This window comes from Dermacentor albipictus, chromosome 5 (assembly GCF_038994185.2).
Source record: "Dermacentor albipictus isolate Rhodes 1998 colony chromosome 5, USDA_Dalb.pri_finalv2, whole genome shotgun sequence".
NCBI lineage: Eukaryota > Metazoa > Arthropoda > Arachnida > Ixodida > Ixodidae > Dermacentor > Dermacentor albipictus.
In genome coordinates this window covers 157,842,373-157,864,940 of record NC_091825.1, presented here as the reverse complement: position 1 = coordinate 157,864,940, position 22,568 = coordinate 157,842,373, and the positions used below count along the sequence as shown (strand labels likewise).

The following is a 22,568-nucleotide window of genomic DNA, read 5'->3' as shown; positions in this document are numbered from 1 at the left end:
CGTTCTTCCAATATGGTACGCGATAAGCGAGCGGCACGTTTCAGTAATCAAAGTTTTTAGTGACTATTGCTTGCGTGTAAAGAGCTTTTTAAAACACTTGTGAAACACCTCGTCTACACGAGGCGTGGCCGAACTGCAACCCAAGACAAGCTACTTGGTCAGGCAGCAATTGTGTCCATTCTCGAACTGCTGTTAATATCTGTATGGTGTGACTCGTCGATGAAAGGGCTCGCCTGCCACTCCCTACTGAGAAATCAACACATCCGAGTCCCGTCCTCCAGTTCATTTGCAGTGCTGCTGCATCTCTCTCTATCTCTCTCCACACACACACGCGCGCACACGCACACACCAATCGCGAGACTTCGAGCCTAGTGTGTTGGAATTCGTTGCTATGAGTTACATCGCTTGTGGTAGAAAGGCGAGCAGAATGGTGTGCTAAAATGATCGCGCCAGTGCAAAAAAAAAAAAAAAAAGTCGAACGCTTGAAGGGGAATTGCAAAAATTCGCCACCGATGTCCGTTGTAGAGGTGTCATGCTTGGGTTGCTATTCTGTACATTGTCAAATTAGCGATCTTATGAACTCCAATTGGCCCAGAGGTTTGTTGCGGCCTCTGATTGGCTCAAGTGAGTTTCCCACTAAAATTGAGGGAACTCTGGCGCTGATGTCGTTGCACCACCATGGGAATTATGGGATGTACGTGGATTTGCCTGATCTTCGTGCTTGTGGATTCATGCGTTCTTGTGGCTTTGTATATTACGCTACATCAATCTTACTGTCGTAAGTTTCAGCGCAATCTTTGCTCATCGAAGTGCAGAAGACGCCGGGAACACGCACAATGCCTAATAATTGCAACGATTGAGCTTGACTAGGTGACCAAATCGAAACGCGCCAAACGTCTCACGGCACTGGCATGCCCGCGATAAATTCATAAGGGCGTTTCATTCGCGTGTCGATACATGCGTCCTTGGCTTAATGGTTTCAATGTCAGGTTGGTGTGCTAGAGTTCCTGTGTTCGAATCCTGTCGTCGGACAATTTTAATGGTGTTTAATTAGTTATTACACAATACACTGTTGAAAATGACGAGTTTACAAAGTCACAAAGCCGTTTGAAGCCATAAGGATGAAGTTTATGCTAATCCATGTACTTTCCATAATTCCCATGCTGGTACAACCGCTCCCATTGCAGCTCCCGTAGGCACTAGCGCCAGAGTTCCCTCTAGTAAATGCATGAAACTGGTTTACCCCACATAGTTTATATACAAGGTGTTTCAGCGAATATTTCAAAAGTGTTTGCAAATTTGTCTGTGGCAGATAGCACAATTCTAGTCCATAAACTGGTCTGTCGAAGAGGCGGACATCACTTGCACAAGAAATTGAAATGCACAATCGACTAACAAAACCCCTTAATTTAGTTATGGCACATATTTTGGCACAAATCAATTTTACAAATTCTAGCGGGTGAGACTGCAAGGCACATCCACCTGAAAAGAGTTGTGGGGATGACACCATTTACGAGATATTCGGCGTCAAGCTTGCTATAAAAATGCACTGTCGTCACTTCGAAACGTTTTACGCATTGAAGCACCAAAGTAACTGGAACGCCAATGCATTCCGCAGAGTTCGGGAATCGATATATCAAAACTGGCGTCATCGTGAGAATTCGTTCCAAGTGGATCCGCCTTGTGAACTCCCGGGCTAGAGTTTGTAAATTGCAATATGTGCCATAAGTTACGTAAAAACTGAATTAATCTTTATTAATTGGTTGGTAATATATTTCAATTTCTTGTGGAAGTAATGTCTGCCTCTTCGAGTAAACCAGCTTATGGACTAGAAATGTGCCATCTGACAAGCATGTTTTTTTTTTTTAATGTTCGTTAAAACACCCGGTAGATTTAAATATACACACCCACAAACGGAACGTCATCGCGACCAATGGCCTCGGCGGCACATGTCGGCTCGCATTTTTAGACCGCACTAGCTTTGGGTCGCGTCAAAAATAGTATCGCTAGAAACATACCCTATAAGGAAAAGTGGTAACTCGCTAAGACACCTCTTCGTAAAGAACAAAGTGAACGCAGTTCTTAGCTTCCACATGAGCGCAACGAGGGAGGAACGTAAATGACGCTCTGGTACAGCTGTCCATTTTGCTGTTTATAAACAGCAAAATGCTGCTATAAACAGCAAATTTTGCTGTTTATGAAGGTTCCGGTTTTCTCCAAAGAATTTAAGCGGACGAGAAAGACAACGGCGGGGGCCGCAGTAGTGCGACAAAGCAGAAGACCTCGAACTTTCACCCATTTTCGTCGTACATTACACAAAATTATCATTGTGTTTGAGGCATGATGCGCATTTCTCTTTTGTTGAAAACATAGAAAACGCCATCGAGCTGCTGCTTTACTAACATAGAGATAGGACGCGCGACCCAGAATTCCTTGGGGCGCAGGCTCAATGCTGCCACGACGTTCGTAAAACCGTATATAGATCGGGGCGCCGTTGGAACGACACGCTGAGAATCTGATAAGATTTGTCTTGGCAAAAACCCCTTTGAAGAAATAAAGTCGAGGCATTGCGAGACTCGCGCAGGACATCTGAACCGATGTGCTCCAGCTGACATCGGTTTCGCTCTACCTTTCTCGCGTATGTAAAGGGCGCCTGCGCAGAAGTTCCTTGCAAGATCTTGCTTTTCGAGGAGAACGGAACGTGCTAAATGTGCTGCAAGGTATACGCGCAGAATGAGATTAGCCTTTTTGTACCCGCCGTTCTCGTAGTGAACAAGTGCCACGTGAATTAGAACCGCACAGCAGTCGCAGATGTACATTTGCGCTCACAGTGTGCAGTGAGGTGTGACAATATTTGTCAGGTGAGATTGTAAATAGTTGTGCAAACATGTCTAGCGGATTTGGCGTCGACGATTGGCAGTCATTTAAGTAAGCTTCAAGAGCAATAGATGCTGCCCAGCAAGGTTTACATCTTTACAACATTATCTGACTGTGCTGTGACCTTATTTTCCATCTCCACTGTGGGATTTCTTGAAAACTTCCTTTACTATAACTTCCTTAACGCGCCGCTTGTTTTAAATGGGTCTACAAGTTCGCTGTCACACACAGTGCCTGCATTTTAGCATGCAACCGCTCGGTGTTTGACATGGTGTATGCAGACTCCTTGCCAAACGCGTGGAACGTAACTCGCACCGCCGCATGCGCACGTTCGAATACCTGCATTCTTTTAAATCGCGTACTTGAGTTAACAAGCGGCTCGCCAGCCGCAGGTTCGTTAGAATTCATAATCAACTTGATGGCCAATGCTCGTTGTTGAATGGACAACGAATGACTGGCATAAGGACCCATCTGCCGACTGTAGGGAGCAGCGTGTCGTGCAGCATATATGCGCTTTTCACAGTAGCCAAAAGCAATCTAGATGTGTTAGCCATGCGACAAAATAGGGGTGTTACGGATCCTATAGTATTTCGTCAGAAAATGTGATATCTGCAGCAATAACTGCCGCCGACTAGCGCGACGTCTCGTGCTGCTGCCAGAAGTACGCACAATGGCGTCAGTACTGAGCCTACGGCTGATTGGAACGAGAATGCTTGAGTACTGCAGCTGCTGAGGGCCGGATACCATGGCCAGAATACTCGTATGAAGCCAACTGACCGCGCCCTCCCACTCATTGTCCCTTCTCAGCGCCATGCACTTCAGACGCATCTGAACACGTGAAATCCAGGCGTTTCGCAGACTATAGAAGACCGAAGATGCGTGCTTAACATTGTATAGCTATAGGGCGTCAAGAATCGCCGGCAAGATTGATTTGTCGTGAGTGCGCAAAAGTGGTACCGTTCAGGCCAGGAAAAATATCGAGCGACATTACGTGTTCGCCATTGCGGCATTTGCTAGCGCGCGCGAATCTTGCATCGGAACCCGCCGTAGTTGCTCAGTGGCTGTGGTGTTAGGCTGCTGAGCACGAGGTCGCGGTATCGTGTCCCGGCCATGGCGGCCGCATTTCGGTGGAGGCGAAAACACCCGTGTACTTAGATTGAGGTGCACGTTAAAGATCCCCAGGTGGTCGAAATTTCCGGAGTCCTCCACTACGGCGTGTCTCATAATCAGAAAGTGGTTTTGGCACGCAAAACCCCATAATCTTTTTTTTTTTTTAAATCTTGCATCGGAGTGTTCCTATCCCTTTTTGATGCGGTGAAAAGTTTGTCGAATATCTTAGACCAGCTACTGTTGGGTTCGTGGCGCATTGCACTTTGTGGCCGACTCGGTACACGAGAGTAGGGAAGTATGCATGATTTTGGCGCGAATTCCCCTGGATCAGAGATTTGTGTGCAGTTTAACGAAAAACAAGTTCTCCCACCGTGGCTGCTCGATTCCTATGGCGTTCTGCTGCTGCTCGGCTCAAGGTCGACTAACTGTAGCATTCTGAAGACTGCTCGTATGCCGAACATTCGTTGCAGGTCGCGCTGAAAATAACCCTCTGCTGCGGCGTCTCGCAGCCCGTGTATTGCCTCAATGAACTAATAAAACAGGTTTTTCGTTAATGGCAACATGATATTGGGTGTTGTCGAGCGTCCTTATTTAGATGCCGTATAGCACAATCCGCTGTCCCTTGCTCAAATGTATTCATCACTGTCACGTGTTTCGCGTCATTTGAGCGCAGTATAGTGCACTCGCCACCGAAAGTTTTCGAGACCAGTGGTGTCGAAAAACAAGAAAATTAATTTGCAGCCACAGTATGCCGGCTGAAATCAACCGCTACAACTTACGTGTTCGACCGATGTAGTGAACGTTGCAGGGCTCTGCTAGAAGAAATTTTAATTTTTCGCTAATGCCGCGGTCAGGAAACTTCCCTTCGCGTATGTAGTACGCTGCAGGCGCTGGTATTGCCTTCGTTTTGACCAGATGACGCTGCAGTGCACGCGTGCGGCTTGGTGTTCGCTGGCACCAAACCTAACTTTTGTTTCTCATGTGCCAAGCAGCAAGGTAAATTTGTGGATACACAAATAAGCCCACCAAGTGTGTCATTCATTTTACCTTGCGCTGCCTTGAAGCACGGCGATGTCAAGTAAAAAATTGAACAAGCCCCGCCCCGCTACGTTACCTAATAATGCAGCTAGTCACATCACCCGGAGAGAAGCCCACGAGAAAGAAATCGGGCTTTAGCATTTGGGACGTTGCTTTACTTTTCTACACAGCATCAGCTTCTATAACCCGACATAATATATATATATATATATATATATATATATATATATATATATATATATATATATATATATATATATGGTAGTCGCTTTATCCATGTGTTAAAATGGCACTGTCTTGCTACTGTTGTGCTCGGCCTTTTACCCTACGAAACCAGTCACTCACGGAGGACACAATAGGAAACGAGCCGATGACCTCGTCAGAGCCATCCCCGACTGCGACGATTCATGGCAAGCAGTCGAGCTATGCCAAGAGGGGCTCTGCTAAGAGGGGGACATTCCTTCACATAACCTGACAGCTCAAAACAATTTCGTCCGTTTTGTGTGTGTCTTAATTTGCGGCAAAAACATGGCCATCATAAGCCCAAGCTGTCACGTCTGCGCCGGAGACGGGGTCATTGTGCTTCCCCCTTTGCCTGTTCTTGCAAAGCGATATGCGTGTGGGTTTTGGACCAAGTTCCCCCCAGAAGAGCTCACAACCTCCGGATTGGCGGGACATGATGTCGTGCATCTCCTGACGCCAGGTTGGGGGAAGGCGACGGGACCAGACCGACGGAGGGTTTAAAGAGAGGAGACGGTGACTTGGAAGAGAGATCGGCGGCTGGAAATCGAATTAGAACTTCAATACTTCTGCATCATTCTTGTGCATAATGTAGTAGAAATGTGTGTTTAAAACGTGGGTGTCTGAATCAGCCCCACGTTCCCTCACTTCTCGGTGAATGGATATCTCACATCCTCGGAGCGCCGGTTGTAACGTAACTCGTGTGGGTTTCGCATCCGTTTGAAAAGCTCATTCACGCCGATTATCCAGGTCTACCAAGTTTTCGTATACGAGTGGACGATCTTCAATCATCACTGCAGTTTTAACGAAATTCTGTAGTGGTTCAGTTTATTTGCAAGTGAAACCGCGAAAGGGGTAGTCAGCTAAAAGCTGTTATTGACAACTTAGACATGCCCACCGGTAAGGAACATAAATACACATAGATGTGAAGCCTTGCAGAAACGTGTAAATTATGGCGAGAGCCCGAAAAGGTGAACGATAAAATGTTAAAAGTCGGCATTAACAACTAAGTTGCAATCAGCTTTTGTAGGATCGGCAGAAGTCACAGCAGTCAGCCAATAGCCTTCTCACCGTTTCCAACGGCCATAATGCACCCTGCCGTAGACTTGACTGACCCGCTAAAGTCTGCAGCAGCTAAATAATGCATATGTAAACTCTTGCGTGTACTTGGGGGTCTGTATGTACTGACACTTTACGTGATCTATGCCCACGAAGAGTTGGCAAAAATATGCTATGCATATTTGCCGAATGTTCATCGCGCCCCACACATTTCGCTTCCACCACTCGCTAGGGTATGTGTGATGGCGCTGCTGACAACTCTGGAAAGCTTCAGCGCAAGGTGCCTATGATTACCAGCCGCTCCCGCACTCTGACGGACCTTCTCAATAGCCGGATTTCGAACGCAACGGGGCCTCGGCACTAACGTATGTTAGCGTACCACTACGAATACCGCCTGTTGCCTACTGCACATGTGCAGTAATAAAAGCGGCAATGGTATGCGGAGCAGTTCTGGCCATTTTTAGTTCAACGTACACTTAAATCTAAGCATGAGCATTTTTGCATGTCGCCCCCATCCACAGTGTGGCCGCCGCAACCTGCACCGAACCTGCGACCTCGGCAACGCAGTGCCTGCTGTATTATTACCATGCGGAAATGTCAGCCGTAGCCACGTGATAATAGCTTAGGTGGCGTATTGAGGCAGACAGCGGAAGCGCTTGTTTATACTGTGGCTAACATTTCGCGCTTTTTGGTTGAAAGGGAAGCAATTGCACTGGAGAAAGTGTGTTGAATTCGATGTAAATTTGGTTTTGACGATAAGATTGTAGTGTTAACGCCATGTGGGAAAATAGAAAGCAAATTTCGCTGTAGTTTAGCGACGAAGTATTGTGTAGTATGGTAGCGTACAATCATTGCCACATTAGCACTGAGGTAATGCATAAGAACTACATTTGCGCCTATTGCCTGCACAAATGGTTGCGACCGAAAAAGTTATTGTAGTTGTTGCCTTGAGTCATGGCCGAGAGGAAATGGAGTCTGGGGATATAGCGGTTGCGCATGTTCGCGACGGCAACACCTCGAACAACCTATGTTTATCTGTGTATTGTTTTGGCATGGCGGTAATCTTACGCTAATCAAATCGGAAATGCAGCCGTCGCGGCACCACCTCAACGTTGAAGTAACGGTGTGCCCCTTAAAAGAATATGGAGAGCTACCTAAAGAAACTACGACGCTTGAACACCAACAAAGACGAATATTGGAGTGCTAAGAGCGGAGAACGCTGAACTCTGGCTGCTTATACGTATTGATATAGTGACGTATGCAAGTTCCACTAAGCGCTTATAGATGCACTCGGAAGCCAGTGATACAAGTAGCTAAAGCAACTTTATTTAACAAGCCGCAAAAAAAAGGGGGGGAGGGCTGTGTACAGATACATGAAAGACAACGCATAACCCGTGGATTCATACACCGTGCCTGAAGAGGCTGCTGACAAAGGCAAGCGCGGCGAACAGAAGGCGCAAGTCGGGCCTAGTCCATCCCGAGCTGGAAACGAAGCCGATGACGCAGCACGCCAAGCGGGGACCGGCGCTGCCAGACGCCTTGCTCTCGTTTGTGCCGCCTTTTCCCAAGTCGTCGGGGTTGGCGTGTACCTGCAATGAAGTGCGTTCAGGACGCTTGTGTGGCTTTTGAACGACAGGTGTGCACTTGAAGCAGAGCAGGCAATCGCTGCATATTGCCACTAAACTCTACACTCCAAGAACAGTTCACACCCTTTGGAGTGCCCCTTCTGCCCACACAACGATAATCTGTCTTGCCCGCGTTTCCCTTAACGCTGCGAGCCGGGCACTTCCCAGTCTCGAATGGCATGGGCGTTATCAGTGTGACGCAGCATTCTTGACAGGAAGGTAGCGAGCGCCGAGTTTTCAAGAAAGGAAACGCAAGCTAGGCAGATGATTATCGTTGTGGGACAAATATACACCCTAAAGGGTGCAACCGTTGTATGAGTGTTTATAAGTTTATACACTCTTGGGCAAAGTTACAGCCTTTAGATTGCCCCTTCTGCCACGCAACGATAATCGTCATCTGCCTTGATGCGTTTCCTTTGAAAACGCCGCGCCCGCTACTTTCCTGTCGGGAATGCCATCATGCTGAGTACGCGTACGCCGTTCGTTACTGGAAAGTACCGCGCTTGCAGCGTTAAAGAAAGGAAACTCATCAAGGCAGATGATTATTGTGTGGCAAGATACATCCCAAAGGGTCCAATTTTGTTTTAGAGTGTATGCAAGAAGTGCTACGACGGCAATGAAGGACTGCGAGCGAGCGATTGAGTTGCCCGCAACGTCCATAGCAACGTTTTTGATGATTGGGGCGTGGAAATCACTTGTGTTCGCATATAACCATAAAGGTCAGATCATCGCGACCGAAACCGCAGTGCGAACATTGTCAGGGGACATGTGCTTAAAAGCGAGGGTATAAAAGTAGCATCTGTCCCGGAAATAAATTGTTAGAAGTTGGCGCCTGTGTGTGTTTTCTCTTCCACGTCCTTGTGCTTTTTGCGCTACAAGAAAAACTGCAAAATGTAGTCAAATGCCGCTCCTGTATAGGAGAAATTTGGTTGCTAGTTGTACGTCCCCAAAGTGGTCATCACATTTACTAAATCAGCATTTTGACAAAACTTGGACGACAGCGGAAGCCGTACAAGTAAGCATGTAAACGCTCACTCGCACTAGGCCGGCCCGACACAAATTTCGGTCTGCCGACTGTCGGCAGACCGCAATCGATGTCTGGTCGGCGTAGTGCGAGTGAGCCCTAAGAAATAGGCAACGGCTGCGAGCCGTTCAGCTATATACCGACATCACTTCAGTAGGCCGCGCTGGAGCTTTGTACGCTTTTCTCGAAACTAGGATATGTTGAAATAGCATCGTGAATGCGAATTAGCTATCGTGCTATGCACCCGTTATGTAAATGCCAAGATCAGCTTTTAGCTGCTTCGTGGTTGAGGTCGTCGATTGCAACGAACCCTTTGTCGCTTACTGCAGCTCCCCGAAATGTAGAAGACTAAACAAAGTATAGCGATAGTCCAAGCAATTGAACAAACAGTGATGTTAGCGGACTCGCAGAACCGAGCAGGAGTGAAGTACGAGACACTGACCACCATAGCGCGGCCGAGTATGTTGTGGTGTCCAACGAGGGAGATCATGCCGTCAGTGATGTGCACGTGGGCCTTGCCATCAGCCTCGGCCTTGATGTTACCCAGGTCACCGACATGTCTGGACAGAAAGAAAAATTTGTGCGTTGCGGCATGCGAACACAAGTGTTATCGCTGCGAGACATAGAAGCGCTGCGTCACGATGACGTCACAAGAAGCGGTGCTGCTTGTGACGACGCGGGCAGGCAAGGCTGGCTACTTGGGCTCGGCGAAAAAAAACAACTGCGATGAGCACAAGTGACACGACTGATCGAAGAAGTCATTTACAGAATGACCGCCCCATCTGTACAATGCGCTTGTATACTGTACGCTTGTACAGAATGGTAAGTACGCGATCTTGTAGCACTACAGAGAATTTCATCCGCGACTGGGGCATAATTCCCTTGTTCTGCGGAAAGGCTTTTTTTGTTGTTCACGTGCATAAGCGAATAAATTTCCTTGCACATTTAATGCAAAATATTGTGGAATTGGTATGGTGGAACCTATAAAAATAAAACGATCACTTGTGGGAGTGGATGCAAGACCAACTAGCAGTAAATGAGCATACATACAACGGGGCTGTGTTTGCCATGAAGGTCACTTCTGTAAATTCGCCGCCGTGCCTCAAGTAGCATGTACCGCCAGATTTAATGACTTCAGGAGTATTTCGTAATACCGCATTTGCACGATGCTACTGCGCCACCTATTGTAACGCGCAGCTATATTACCGCCCAAATATAGAAAAAAAGAAAAATAACTTCGTGGCTATTCTACCAGGAACGTCAAGGAACGAAAGCCGAGTACCGAGCCGAGGAACGCGTACCGTGTTCAACCGATACTACGGAACATACAAAGGTACACAAACACGCACAGAGCAGAATCTTAGCAGTTACCGGCTATCCGAGTCCGACGACATCTTCGCTGTCTACCGACCGAAGAAAGTCATCTTCAATTTGATTTAATGGACTAGAAACGCCACACTCCTGGAGGCTCGCGCAACCGTCGTCTGCGGGAGGGCATTCCACGCGCCACTGACTCGCCGTGCTACAGTGTACTAGAACACCGTGCGATGTCTCCAAGCGTCGCTTTCGATGACAGTGTGGCTAGCTAGCTTCCATGAAGTTTATTAAGAATCGGTTTTATTTTTCAGTCCGAGTAGAATTAGTTGCGACCGTAACGCGCGTGCCAATTTGAACGCACCTTTTATTGAGGAGAAAGGTGCGCGTTAGAATCTTGCAAATACGGTAATTAGATTGTTGGAACACAATGCCGTGGCAACCATGCCGTATCGAACACTTCAGTCCTCGGCCTTCCAATGCTGCGAAAGTTGTGCATTATCAAACCAAACATTTCACAATCTTGAGGGACAAAGTTGGTTTACGTAAGTACGCCTGAAAGCGCGAGCACAATGTAGCGTAAGCTTGCTTGAATCGAACTACAAACACTACTATGCGGGAATTAAAATTGCAATACTCAGCAGTGAAGTCTTACCGCTCGCGGTCTCCTGGAGCACCATGGTCTTTGTGCATGGGATTGAAGTGGCCTTTGGTGGAATTGCAGCCTGCAAGGAATGTATAGCGTCACGGAACTGGATTTTCGTATATGCTGTACCGGAAAAAGTAAGCTGCGGGCAAGGGCTACAGCAAGCGTGCATGAAACTATATAGGCAACAGTGCAGAAACACGGACGTAAGAAGCGAAGCGTTTATGTTCGTGCTTTATGCGCGTTACCTCGTAAGCAGTGACTATCCCATGTGAACATTTTTAGTGCATCAAAGTTCAAGAGGCCGCTAGGACTTCGGGACAAATAAGCGTTGGTACGCTTGTGGTCAGTACGAAATCAACATTCTTTTGTACTACCTCTATGAGCACTCACCCTAGCGTCCACCCACCTGTGATGTTTGGGTGACAGAACGAGGAACGAAAAGTGTGCCGTAATTAGAAAAAGGAAACTCGCCTGGCCACGAATGTCGTGCAAGAGCAATTTAGCTTCGATGAGATGCTTGCGTACATGTGGCACAGTTCAGAACCAAAGCCTGTCGGCGCACAGAGTCGACCTCTTATGATCACGCCTGAGCGGCATGTAATTGGTTAACGAAAGGAAGCATCGTTGTTAGCTCTCTTTTGTATTTATATTTGCTGGCGCAAACATTCCGAACGTTCCCCACGAGAAAAAAAAAAGCCCCATTGTGCCAAATAGAAAAGAGACCCAACAGCGACGCTTGCTTTAGTTAACCAATTACATGCCGCTGAGGCGTGAGCAGAAGACGTCGGCTCTGTGCTCCGACAGGCTGTGGTCTGCATACACATGTACACATACATACATACATACATATAGACATGTACACATACATACATACATACATACATATAGACATGTACACATACATACATACATACATACATATAGACATGTACACATACATACATACATATAGACATGTACACATACATACATACATATAGACATGTACACATACATACATACATACATATAGACATGTACACATACATACATACATACATATAGACATGTACACATACATACATACATACATATAGACATGTACACATACATACATACATATAGACATGTACACATACATACATACACATACATATAGACATGTACACATACATACATACACATACATATAGACATGTACACATACATACATACACATACATATAGACATGTACACACACACACACACACACACACACATATTGAAACGAATACATGGTGTAACGCACCGTTGGTAAGATCTCCGTAGGCGTGCACGTGAAGACCGTGGTCTCCTGGCTGGAGACCGGTTATCTCGCCACTGATCCGGACAGGGTCCTCAACGCTCTGTATGGAAGGAAAGTTGAGCATTAGACACATTTGCTGAAACAGGAGAACAGTGTCTTTACAGGTCAAGCAGCCCAGACGGTGTAAGCGTTGCAGATGTGCCGAACACTTAACGGTATTCCTTTGCATTTCACGTGAACTACTGAGCCAGCAAGTTTACCAGCTTCTGAAGAAGTCATTTTTAACACCTGTATTAACACCTTTTGTTCGCCTTGCACAATGCCTGAGCAAATGAGCTAGCGCTGCGAAGGGCCCATCACACGACACTTTCTTAGCCAATGCAGGAAGTTGTAGTTGGGAGAGGATATGAAGCCGGTCTGAACTTCTGCCGTCGCAAGTGAGCGCTAAGCCGCTGTACACGCGCGCTCAGCGTGCGACGCTCACGCCCGTGAGGCCAGTGTCGGGAAGCATCTCACGCGACGTGGCGTGCCCCCGTCGCGCTATCCGTGGTCCCGTGTGCTTATATGCTTATACCAGGTCGCTAGATTAAGGTTTATTCATCGCCGATAGCAGCGCGCCTGCAAATGAACAGCGTGAGGTGCTGCGCGGCTGCCGTTAGCGGATGAAGCGGTGAAGGAATGGTCGTTTTTTTTTTTCGTTGCGAGCATTTTGATGGTGGTGACTGGGAATGGCTGGCTCAAGTAGCGAAACAAGCGGGCGGTTGAACATCAGCGCCGAAGTGGAGGTGAGTGGAATAAGCCGTACAGAAAGCGCCAGGGCATGTTACAGCAAATTAGCTATTTGTGTAGGGTTTCATTTTGGAAAAGGGCGCATACATGTCAGCTGCCCGCTGAGGAAGCCTCGGCTAGGGCTAATCTCGGTTCGCTGTGTGGAAGACGAGCATCGTGATGTGGTGAATGCCGCAATGCACAAAGTGTCGCACAAATTCGCACAACCATATGCAGCTGCGATTTCGCTTCCTAAACCTTCGGAGCAGGGTGTTAGTGCACAGGAGATATGCCTGCGTATAGGTGAGAGTTGTGCCGCGGCACATGCTGGGTGACGGCCGAGCAGAAATGCGCTGAAGTAGCAGCTCACCCGCGTCGATGAGATTTCAGGTAAGTTACTTAGAAATAGAAGGATGAGGAACAAGGCAGTGCACAATGGAATTAGAATGTAGACCATTGGCTCTAAAATATGTTCGATAAAACTGCGCGCAGTTTAAATAATTTAGTAACGAGATAACGGTGTGAAGTGTATGCGGTAAGGCAGCGAGTGTCGTCAACGGCAAGGACGAAAACCACCACAGCGACTGCATGCGCAACGTATTGAGCAGAACACGCCATACGGCATGTTGAAAAGTGTGCTAAGAAATATTGGACGTTCGTGGACACTTGGGTCAGCCTGCGAAGGCATGTGCCGGTAGTATAGCGCGTCCCTCGCCACGGAAATAGGTGTGCCGAGGGAAATGTGAAAGCCCGTAGACACCCAGTTGAACGGAAATTGCGAAATAACTATAGCCGACGTCCCATATTAGTAGACAGAGCACCCAGGACGTCCTTTTGACCGATATTTCTAATCACCAGGATCGGCAGGTCGTGGACGGTGGACAACTATGGTGATAAACGTATGCGGAACGGTGCTCTGGCCACCGACGAAGCGCGAAAAGGAAATGAATGGTCATGTTGAATCGTTGCGCAATCCCGACCCTGTACGGCTTGCATTACGTGCCTTTACTCGTTCTCCCTTTGGAAGTTATGAAATAAATAGCACCGAATCTGCTGACAAACGTATATCAAGCACGTTGAGCAAACACGGCATTTCTGTTCTTGGTTAACGAGATTTTCTTGACACATCGGTGGGACTACGGAGTTTAAAGAAGACACCATCTTTTTAAAGCACAAAGAATAAAGTGACGGAAAGAAGAGCGAGGCAACAAGCAGCAGCTGGTGCCGATTCCGGGGAACGGGTGGATGAAAGTTGCCGTTCTGGAGTGCGCAGGAATGGTAGTGAAAGGAGAGCTTTGCTGCCGCAGCCGAGGATCAGTGCTGGGATGGGGTAGACGGAGCGGAGGCGCAGCGAAAAATCGCGATGTCATAAATGGGCAGACTCGGGTCGTGGGCCGAACATACCGCTAATTGGAGAGCGAAAGCAAGTACGCGCAGGACAGTAAGGCACAGTGGCTTGCGTATTGGCACAATGCTTTCCTACGTGGCGTTGGGATAGAATCTCGCGGTGTGGGCTAACTGCATATATAGCTGGATTAAGAACACACATGTTGAACTCAAGGCGTGTGCAAGTCCAAAGTTGTGTAGAATTAACGCGGATGAAAAGAAATGAAAATTTGTCCAATTCGAGAAGGCAGAGTGCGAAGCATGATTTGGGCATGGACAATATGAATATTGATCGAGGAAGCAGAGGTGAAGTACGACGGGCGAAAATGAAAGACTGCACCTGTATTATTCATTCTTAATCCTTTGCTGCTATGATACAGAGGCAGCGAGTTATTGTGAAACGCCGGTTTGCCTGTATTACATTTGACCCCTCCTCATGTGGTGCTTGTCTTTGGAACTCGAGGAGAAGTTACATTCCGTCGCCTTCAAGAACGGCGCGCGATCATGCTCTAATCCGCTTGTGTCTGCCTCAGTGTTCGTGAAGCACTGACTTAAGCCGCTAGTGAGGCGTTCTCGTGCACAGCGCGCACAATCGTGCGCTACGCGAAACAAGATAAACAGCTTGCGCGTGCACAGACGGCGGGTGCATGTAGTTGCAAGTTGCCGCTTTTAGTAACCGCAGCAGGAGCCGTATGGCACCATGAGTGCGCACGATCACGACGCACCTTCGCGGCCCAGCAGCCGTTGACTGATTTGTGGATGGGTTATAGTCTGCAGTGCATCAGCTGCTTACTCCGTCCAGTACAGGGGAAGCAAAAAAAATCAGTCGTACGTGCGCTGGCAGGATATTCCGAAAATCTTGGAAATGCCGAGCTTCCCACAGGCAAATAGTAAAACTTTAAAACATTTATCAGAAAACTGTGAGGGCAGTCAATCGGACGCACATTCACTTTTTCCAGCATTTCGAAGATTTCGAAACGGCAGGTTTTCGATTCAATGTTGCATCGCTAAAAAACAGGCGACTGCTCGGGCAAGCGCAACTGTTTTTCAATAACGAAATGTTTGTTGGCAGGATAGAACCTTGCAACGTTCACGAACGGACCAGATCCCTGAACTGTATACGGGGCAAGTCTAGAACGGCATACCGCAATATAGCCTGCCATCCGGAACGTAGCTGGCGGCCGCCAAATTTGCGTTCCAGGTAATCGAAGTTTTCTACGAAGTACATCTCCAGAAAATACAGGTGCTTGAGGCACGAAACGCGCGTATTCACTTTGAAGGGAACAGTTTCTAAAGTCGACAAGGAAGCGACGAATGTTTCTGGGGTCGTAAGAACGGCGGCGCCGAGGAGCGTACAAAAGGGCCCGTATTTTTACACGCTCAGGCATTTCTGCACGAAGCTGCAGGAACAAAGAAAAAAAAAAGAACACCGGAGCATTTCACGGTGGACATGGGCATGGAGCTCACTGCACAGCCCACGGGGCTGAAGTACTGGACGAGTGGCCTACGTAATATGGATGCTGTAAACTCCAGCTGACCCCTGTTGTAACGGCATCCTGACGTCGGTGTTTCGTTGGCACATCATGCGGTGGAAATAAAGCGGCGAAGAAAGTAGCACGGTGATACTCAACTGTTTGGGCACGGAGTGCGAACAACGGAAATAGAAATGGGAAATCGGAGTGTTACAGTTTGTTCAAATAAAAGCCGCATTGATGCTATCGCTACAGAAAACAATCGCGCAGTATCGAAGTACGAAGAATGTAGTCTGTTAAGAGTAGTTCATCACGTTTCTCGCGCACAGCAGTTTCCGCGATGCGGGAAACGCGAACCCGTAAACCTAGAAGCAAGTTGCGGCTGTGTTTCGGTTTGCGCAACTGCCCGACAAGAAGCTAATGCTTTCCTAGCCTGGGCATTCGTATATACCAAAGTGGACAATCGGTCGAAAAACAAACCGTCCGTTACAGCAAACATGTACAGTTCGATCCGTTGCTAGTGAAAGATCCGCTGGAAGCAGTCGGTCAGGAGGAACCACACATGATGACCAGCTGCCAGGGGGCATCACAGGCCACTGAGCGTTCAATGCGCAACAAGCAATGCCTATGAGGCGCGGCGACGTCAGCGGTAATCGGAAGCGAAGGTTAATTGGCTGCAAAGTTTAATGGAAGCGCACTGATGAAGACAAGACGAAGCGCTAATACAGACGAGCGGCGCCGACGGTGCACGTGGATCGAAAGACGGCATGGAACTATAAATATACGCGGCAGACCACGTTCACTCTTGGGTTCCTTCGCGAGCTATATTCAAGCAGGCGTCCGTTGATTGCACCGCTGCGCGGTTTTCATTTTTTTTTCAGTTATGTTTTGCATTTGGAAACATCTGTCTTTTGTAAGTGCGCGTGCGCGCGCTAATGCGGAGCCTCGCAGCCACCAGGGCGGAACGCCTGCAGGCGATTATCGTGATTGCGGCGAGAACCAGAGAAAACAGGTTATATAGCGTTACGGTAGCCATAGAAACAGGCAGCCGGGGTCGTTCAAAGCGGGTGCGCAAAAAGTGGGGGCTGCTCGTGTAGGACATGCGCAACACCTGCGGACCGTGTGCTTATACGAGAGGGTCGACGTCCGCTCTGTACGCCCCGCACACACATCGTGCAAGTGTTAAGCAATCGGGACTTACTCTAAAATGTAAGAAAATGCACAGCAGTATTGCGCGCGCGCGCACTAGAGTAGAGGACATTCTTTGCCTTCTTCATTTGTAGCTATCGCAAGACTAGTGATGCGGTTGCACCGACACTGCGTACTTTGTCCTGCACATATGGGAGCCGTGCCGAAGTGGTCACGCGGCGCTGGAATTGTACACACGGAATTAGTCTTAAAAACAGAAAACCTACCACAGCAGCATAAGGGATGGCTTTCCAGCACCTATATTAGTATGCATTGTAACTAGAAAAATCCGACTCTGCAATCGCTAGGTATACATGACGGACAGCACATTGATTTTCCAAAAGTCACGCGGCTTCGTTAACGAAGCCCATTAGCGCCCATCTCAATTTGTCGCCTAGTTATGTTTATTGCTAGTTCCACAGCGTTTATGTAGAGCAGTTCAGTGTGGAATCCACAATGTCGACCTTATAAGGTATTGGACCACATAACTGAACGTCGGCATTTCATGTAGGCGTGGCGGTAAATTTTGGCAATACTTAGGCATAGATAACCATGAATAAGTGGATATTCTGAATATGCGCTTTTCAGTGCGTCGAAAACAGTCGTACAGAGATACAACAAGTATAGGCTTGATATCAGACGACGAGCAAAAGTAAGCTGCAATAATTTTCATTTAACCTGAAAATACCCTTTAGTGCGTTTTAAGTATTTAGAAATGCGGCCTTGAATGATACGCGTCGTGTTTCTTACAATGCGCAAAACACCGCAGAGGGGAAAAAATGCCCCGACGTTCAGTGCATTCAATGGACGGTTATATATAGGCAGTATTGGCCTCGAGCTCCACCACTGGAAAAGCTGGCGCCACCGTCGGCGTGACGTGCTAGGAGGGATCACGTGGACATAGCGGCCGCGTCGGCTGCTTCGGGCGCGCCGAAGCGAGCTGAAAACGAGCTTAAATTCCCTCGTACGCTGAGGTTTTCATTTAGTGGCGAAATTTTCCCGCTTCGAGTGTCTCCTTTACAACGCTTAAGCACTACAATAGGTAGTGGCTGCCTTTGAAGGCGCGCGACATGGTAGGCTACTGCTCGGTGCCGCAGGGCCGGACGCACGTAACGGAGGCCGGTGTCAGCCTTATTCGCACGTAGCCGCAGGACAAGCTGGGTGAAGCTTGGCTCGCGAAACATAAAACCGGCAAACAGTCATCGGCTACAAGTCGGGTATGCAGCAAGCCAAGACGCGAGGAAGATTTCTGCTACGACGCCCGGTCCGCGACGTTCTGAAAACGCGCACTGAGACGCTCGCGCGAGTCCGCTGCCCGACTAATGTCATGACGGTTTAGTCTATGAACTTGTGATATTATAGATACTGGCAATTTCAGTGGAGTGGAAAGGCAGCGGTAAGAAGCACATTTAAAGAAAGCATGGCATATGGTCATGTTTGTGTTATGAATTAATGCACTGGATTACAAAAAAGGAGAAGCGGGAAATTGCGCGCTGAGAACGCCGATAAACATACAGTGCGACGCAACTCGAGAAATAGTATTGAAAGATCAAAGAATTTAGAAGAAAAAAAAAAGATTGAATCGTCGCGACGGCACATCACAGTCCCGTAGGCGTCAAGTCTCTACAATGAAATTATTTTTGAACAGCTTTGATAGCGCCCACGCAACAATGGTTGCTTGTATACTGTCAAATGCTCATATTCTGCGGCCTTAAGCTCATGGCACGGTGCGAAAACGCGCGCGCGGAAAAAGCGAAACAGTGCGCGGACAAGCATGCAGACGCGCAGTCGGTCGCTGCGAATCTGCGCGATCGCTGCATTGAGGCTTCATTCTATTACGCTCCATTTAGTTATACAAACACTATAAGAACATATTTCACATAGTTTGCTCTCAGCGTTTACCTACCCTTCACGCAAGAAGCCGGTTCGGGAGACTCCATCGCGGCGACCGCGCGCAGTGGCGTTCACTGTACGTATTCGGTAAAGAGATCGCGGCTGTAAACGATTGTGTGCTTTCAGTTTGCCAAAGATTATTATTTAGACAGTAAGAAACTTCTCTCGTTTCGGAAGTACTTACAGAAATGTCCGGCAGAGCTCGCGCGTGGTGTTTTCAGTGAGCGCTGACAGCAAAACCTATGAGGAGCGCGCCACGTGATCCCTCATACTACGCCAGCGAGGCGCTTCCGATAGAGGGCGACTCCGTAACTCCTCGCCGCCAATAGGATACACGGCTGCGTAGTACTTCGCGTGTCATTACAAAGACATATAGCACAGTGACAGGAATATGCAGGGAAAAAAATGTAGGCGCTGTTTCTTGCCGAAAGAAACAGGATTAACTACGCAGGGAAGCAGAAAATCTAGTGATGCCACGGAAATCGAACGCTGAACCACATCTTAAAATTCAAAGCTCAGCTTTGTGTCGAATCATACTCGCATTTATTGAGAATGCGGCACAGTACGATTCGCTCGTCACCACGCAAAGTAATAGCAATTGAGACTGCTTGCGACCTCTCCAGCATAGCGATTATGCAAATTTTATAATACCGAGCTTTGCTAACATCGCAATAATATGAACTGCGTTTTGCTGAATCTCCGTGCAGAATAGCTGGCACGTTTGACATGCTCTGATGGCGGGAGCGTTTGAATTTCAAATGAAAGAACGACACATTTAATCTGCCGGAAATTTGCGCCACGAGTGACCGGTTGCAATTTCAAATGAAGCGTGTACCGCAAGCACCCAACCAGTGTTACCCTATTTGAGATAAAGCGAAGCGATGTGCCACGATACTCCACTGCATCTGAGCTACGGACAAAAAAAAAAGTTGTCACAGCGAGAATGCCTGAATACGCAGACATGAAGTAGCAATTCAGTGGACACATTTTTTCTTTGTTTTGAAATAACTTCACGTTTTACAAGTAACACTTGCCAGCCTAAGGGACGTCGGCTAAGGCAAATTATGAAAAATAGAAGTCAAAGCATGGCTGGACTGCGGTCACTGGTCGGGAGACACGGGAAGCCCAAATATTCGAACATTAGATTGCGATGCAGGTACATGCCGAAGCTGCATCAGGTAAACCAGAGACGCAAAGGGCTCCGTACTCGTGTTGAGAAGCTGAGACTAGGCAAACGGGTGGTTGCAATTACTGCCCCTACCGGAATGCGGACGCCATCGCAGAAAGTCCAGCTGACGACTGTATTCTCAGTGGGGAACAAGTGTTTAGTGAGCTGAAGGAGATCACTAACGGTGAAACTCTGCTACCGTGATATTGGAGGATGCGTCATGCAGGTGAGCGTGTCGAAGCTGTGCGACGTTGCGACACGGAGCAAGCGCCGAGCAGCGCTTCAGACGAGACACCAAAGCGGAATTGACGCTTCACACTGTCTTGAACACGCGCCAAAGCCATTGCAGTGGTCGAACGTCCACATGCATTGCTCGCCGCATTTCCTAATGAACCAGAGCGCCGAAGATGCAGAGTAGTGGCACTGTGCTGAACACAGAAATGCAGACGCATGCGAAAAGCAACCGATCCTGAATGGATATAAATGTGACAATGACGCTATCAAGGCTAGTACGAGCACAAGTTATTACGTTATGACGATTATGATTGGAAAAACGAAATACGGATATTATGGATATTACGGAGTGGCATGAAAGCTACAAGCTGGGCTTTCTCGAGTGTTATCGTCAATAGACGAACGTAATACTATACTGCAGTGATGATCAGTTCGCGAAAATCTGCGGCACGAAGGGTTCAAGCGCGTGTTTTCTTAATATTCATCCAAGCGAATGCAAGGTCACAGAGGCATGTTACGACTTTTGGCACAGAAACTGACCGCGGTAATAAAAATACGTGGAACAGAATATTCATACCAAACTTGTAGATTTGGGAACTAGGATAATTTAGGTCGTTTCGACTTAGAGAGGCTCTTTCCTGGCAAGAACAGCCACTTGCCATCCGAGTGCTGGGAGGCACATCGCGATGCTACGGGGAGAGGATTTCAGGCTCATTGCACACTACATAAAACAATGGCCCATAGTTACGAGCATTGGGAAGCCCCGAGTCGCCGAGAGGAGGGAACAAATGACCTTGCACGCGCCGTCTACCATAGCCGACACGGTGTACGAAAGCGAAGCAGGTGCGCGTACTGCACGATGACGATGCATTTGATCGAACAGTCGCTACCAATTTGCGCGAGCCTACGGGCATTAGTAGCCTACGAGCCTAGTAGCATTAGAGCGCCAACCGAAGGGCACACATTTTTGCTGCGATAACCAGTGGTGATCGCCGAGAGCACTTGAATGTATAACGCAAGAAAGGTAATCAAGGGAGGGGGGGGAGGCGTCAATGCTAAGTAGTGCGACGAGGTGTTCCGGGTGACAGGCACCGCTCTGAAGTAAACAACCCGTCTGGATACCGTGCCATTCCATCACAAGAAATGGCTGGCCGTCCGCGGCGGCAAGTTGGCCTAGTTATGTAAGCGGTAACGTGTCAGCTATTTTCGCCGTTTAAGGCACATGTTGGATGACTTCACTCGTAGGAACACGAGCCTTTTCAGATGTACTGACGGGCGAGAGAAATTGTGCAGCAGGAACAGTGATGTTTTAAGTGATTCGTTTCGACCTTATTCGTTTCGACGCTTGCTCTCAACCACAATGGCTATGCGTTTTACAATTTCTCGTTCGGCATCACGCCCACAAATGCCGCGGTTACACGACCCAGGATTTTCAAATACCAGAAATTGGCTTCAACACAGACAGCCCTCGCTTTGTACCCGTTATTAAAGAAAGTCATGCCAAAGATGAAATTTTGCTGGCGTGGCGCTTACCTCCTGATCGAAGAACAGCTGCATGAGGACAGGGCCCGGCGCGTAGCACACAGCACGGCGCTGCACGGTCCGCGCGACAGGCAACACACACAGTAGAATTAGCAGCAGCAGTGACCAGGCCAGCCACCGACATGCGACTCCGGAGTGCATGTCGTCTGTTTTGCTCCTCCTTTCGACACCAACACCGCGCAACAAACACCGCAGGTCACGCCCACCGCCGCGTCGTTACCCTTGCTGCTGTTGTCGTAGCAGGGGCAAACGCTTTCGGGCGACCCGAAAACGCCCGCCGCGATTTTCACCACGGACCGCCGACGCAGTCACGCCGCCAAGTCGTCGCGTCGCGCCGAGCCCGCCGCCACCACCGCCGTCGCGACCACCGCGTCGTCTTCGTTCCGTAGCGCTGGCCTCCCTTCTCCGTTGCCTTTCGGGGACGCGGCCATATTTAAAGCCTCACCCGCGCCCTCTCTTTCTCATTTGGGAGCGTCATATTGGGCGAAGCGGGGAAGAAAGGGCACGCACCCCTCCTCCGTTTCAGAACAACCTCCTCCTTCGCGTTTGCATTTTTCGCTTCGTCTTCCGCGTGGCGCTTGGCTTGCTTTGTTTTGTTATAATTACTCTGGCCGGAGAAGCAGGAGGCACAAGGATCTACATCTACATGCATTTCACGGCGGTCCTTGGCAAGCTTTATCTCCCAATCTGAGACGAAATCGAAGTAACAACCGTTG

At 48.3% G+C, this 22,568-nt stretch overlaps 1 protein-coding gene across 1 annotated transcript; it reads right to left on the bottom strand.

Moving 5' to 3' along the window:
* Nucleotides 1-7,628: 7,628 nt before the first annotated feature.
* Nucleotides 7,629-22,281, bottom strand: LOC135916653 (superoxide dismutase [Cu-Zn]-like). Its single transcript, XM_065450101.1, has 5 exons — nucleotides 21,844-22,281; nucleotides 12,205-12,301; nucleotides 10,943-11,012; nucleotides 9,416-9,533; nucleotides 7,629-7,913 (listed from the first exon to the last, which is right to left on the bottom strand). Exons 1-5 carry the CDS (start codon nucleotides 21,991-21,993, stop codon nucleotides 7,725-7,727), a joined length of 624 nt encoding a protein of 207 aa, XP_065306173.1. The 5' UTR covers nucleotides 21,994-22,281; the 3' UTR covers nucleotides 7,629-7,724.
* Nucleotides 22,282-22,568: the final 287 nt, after the last annotated feature.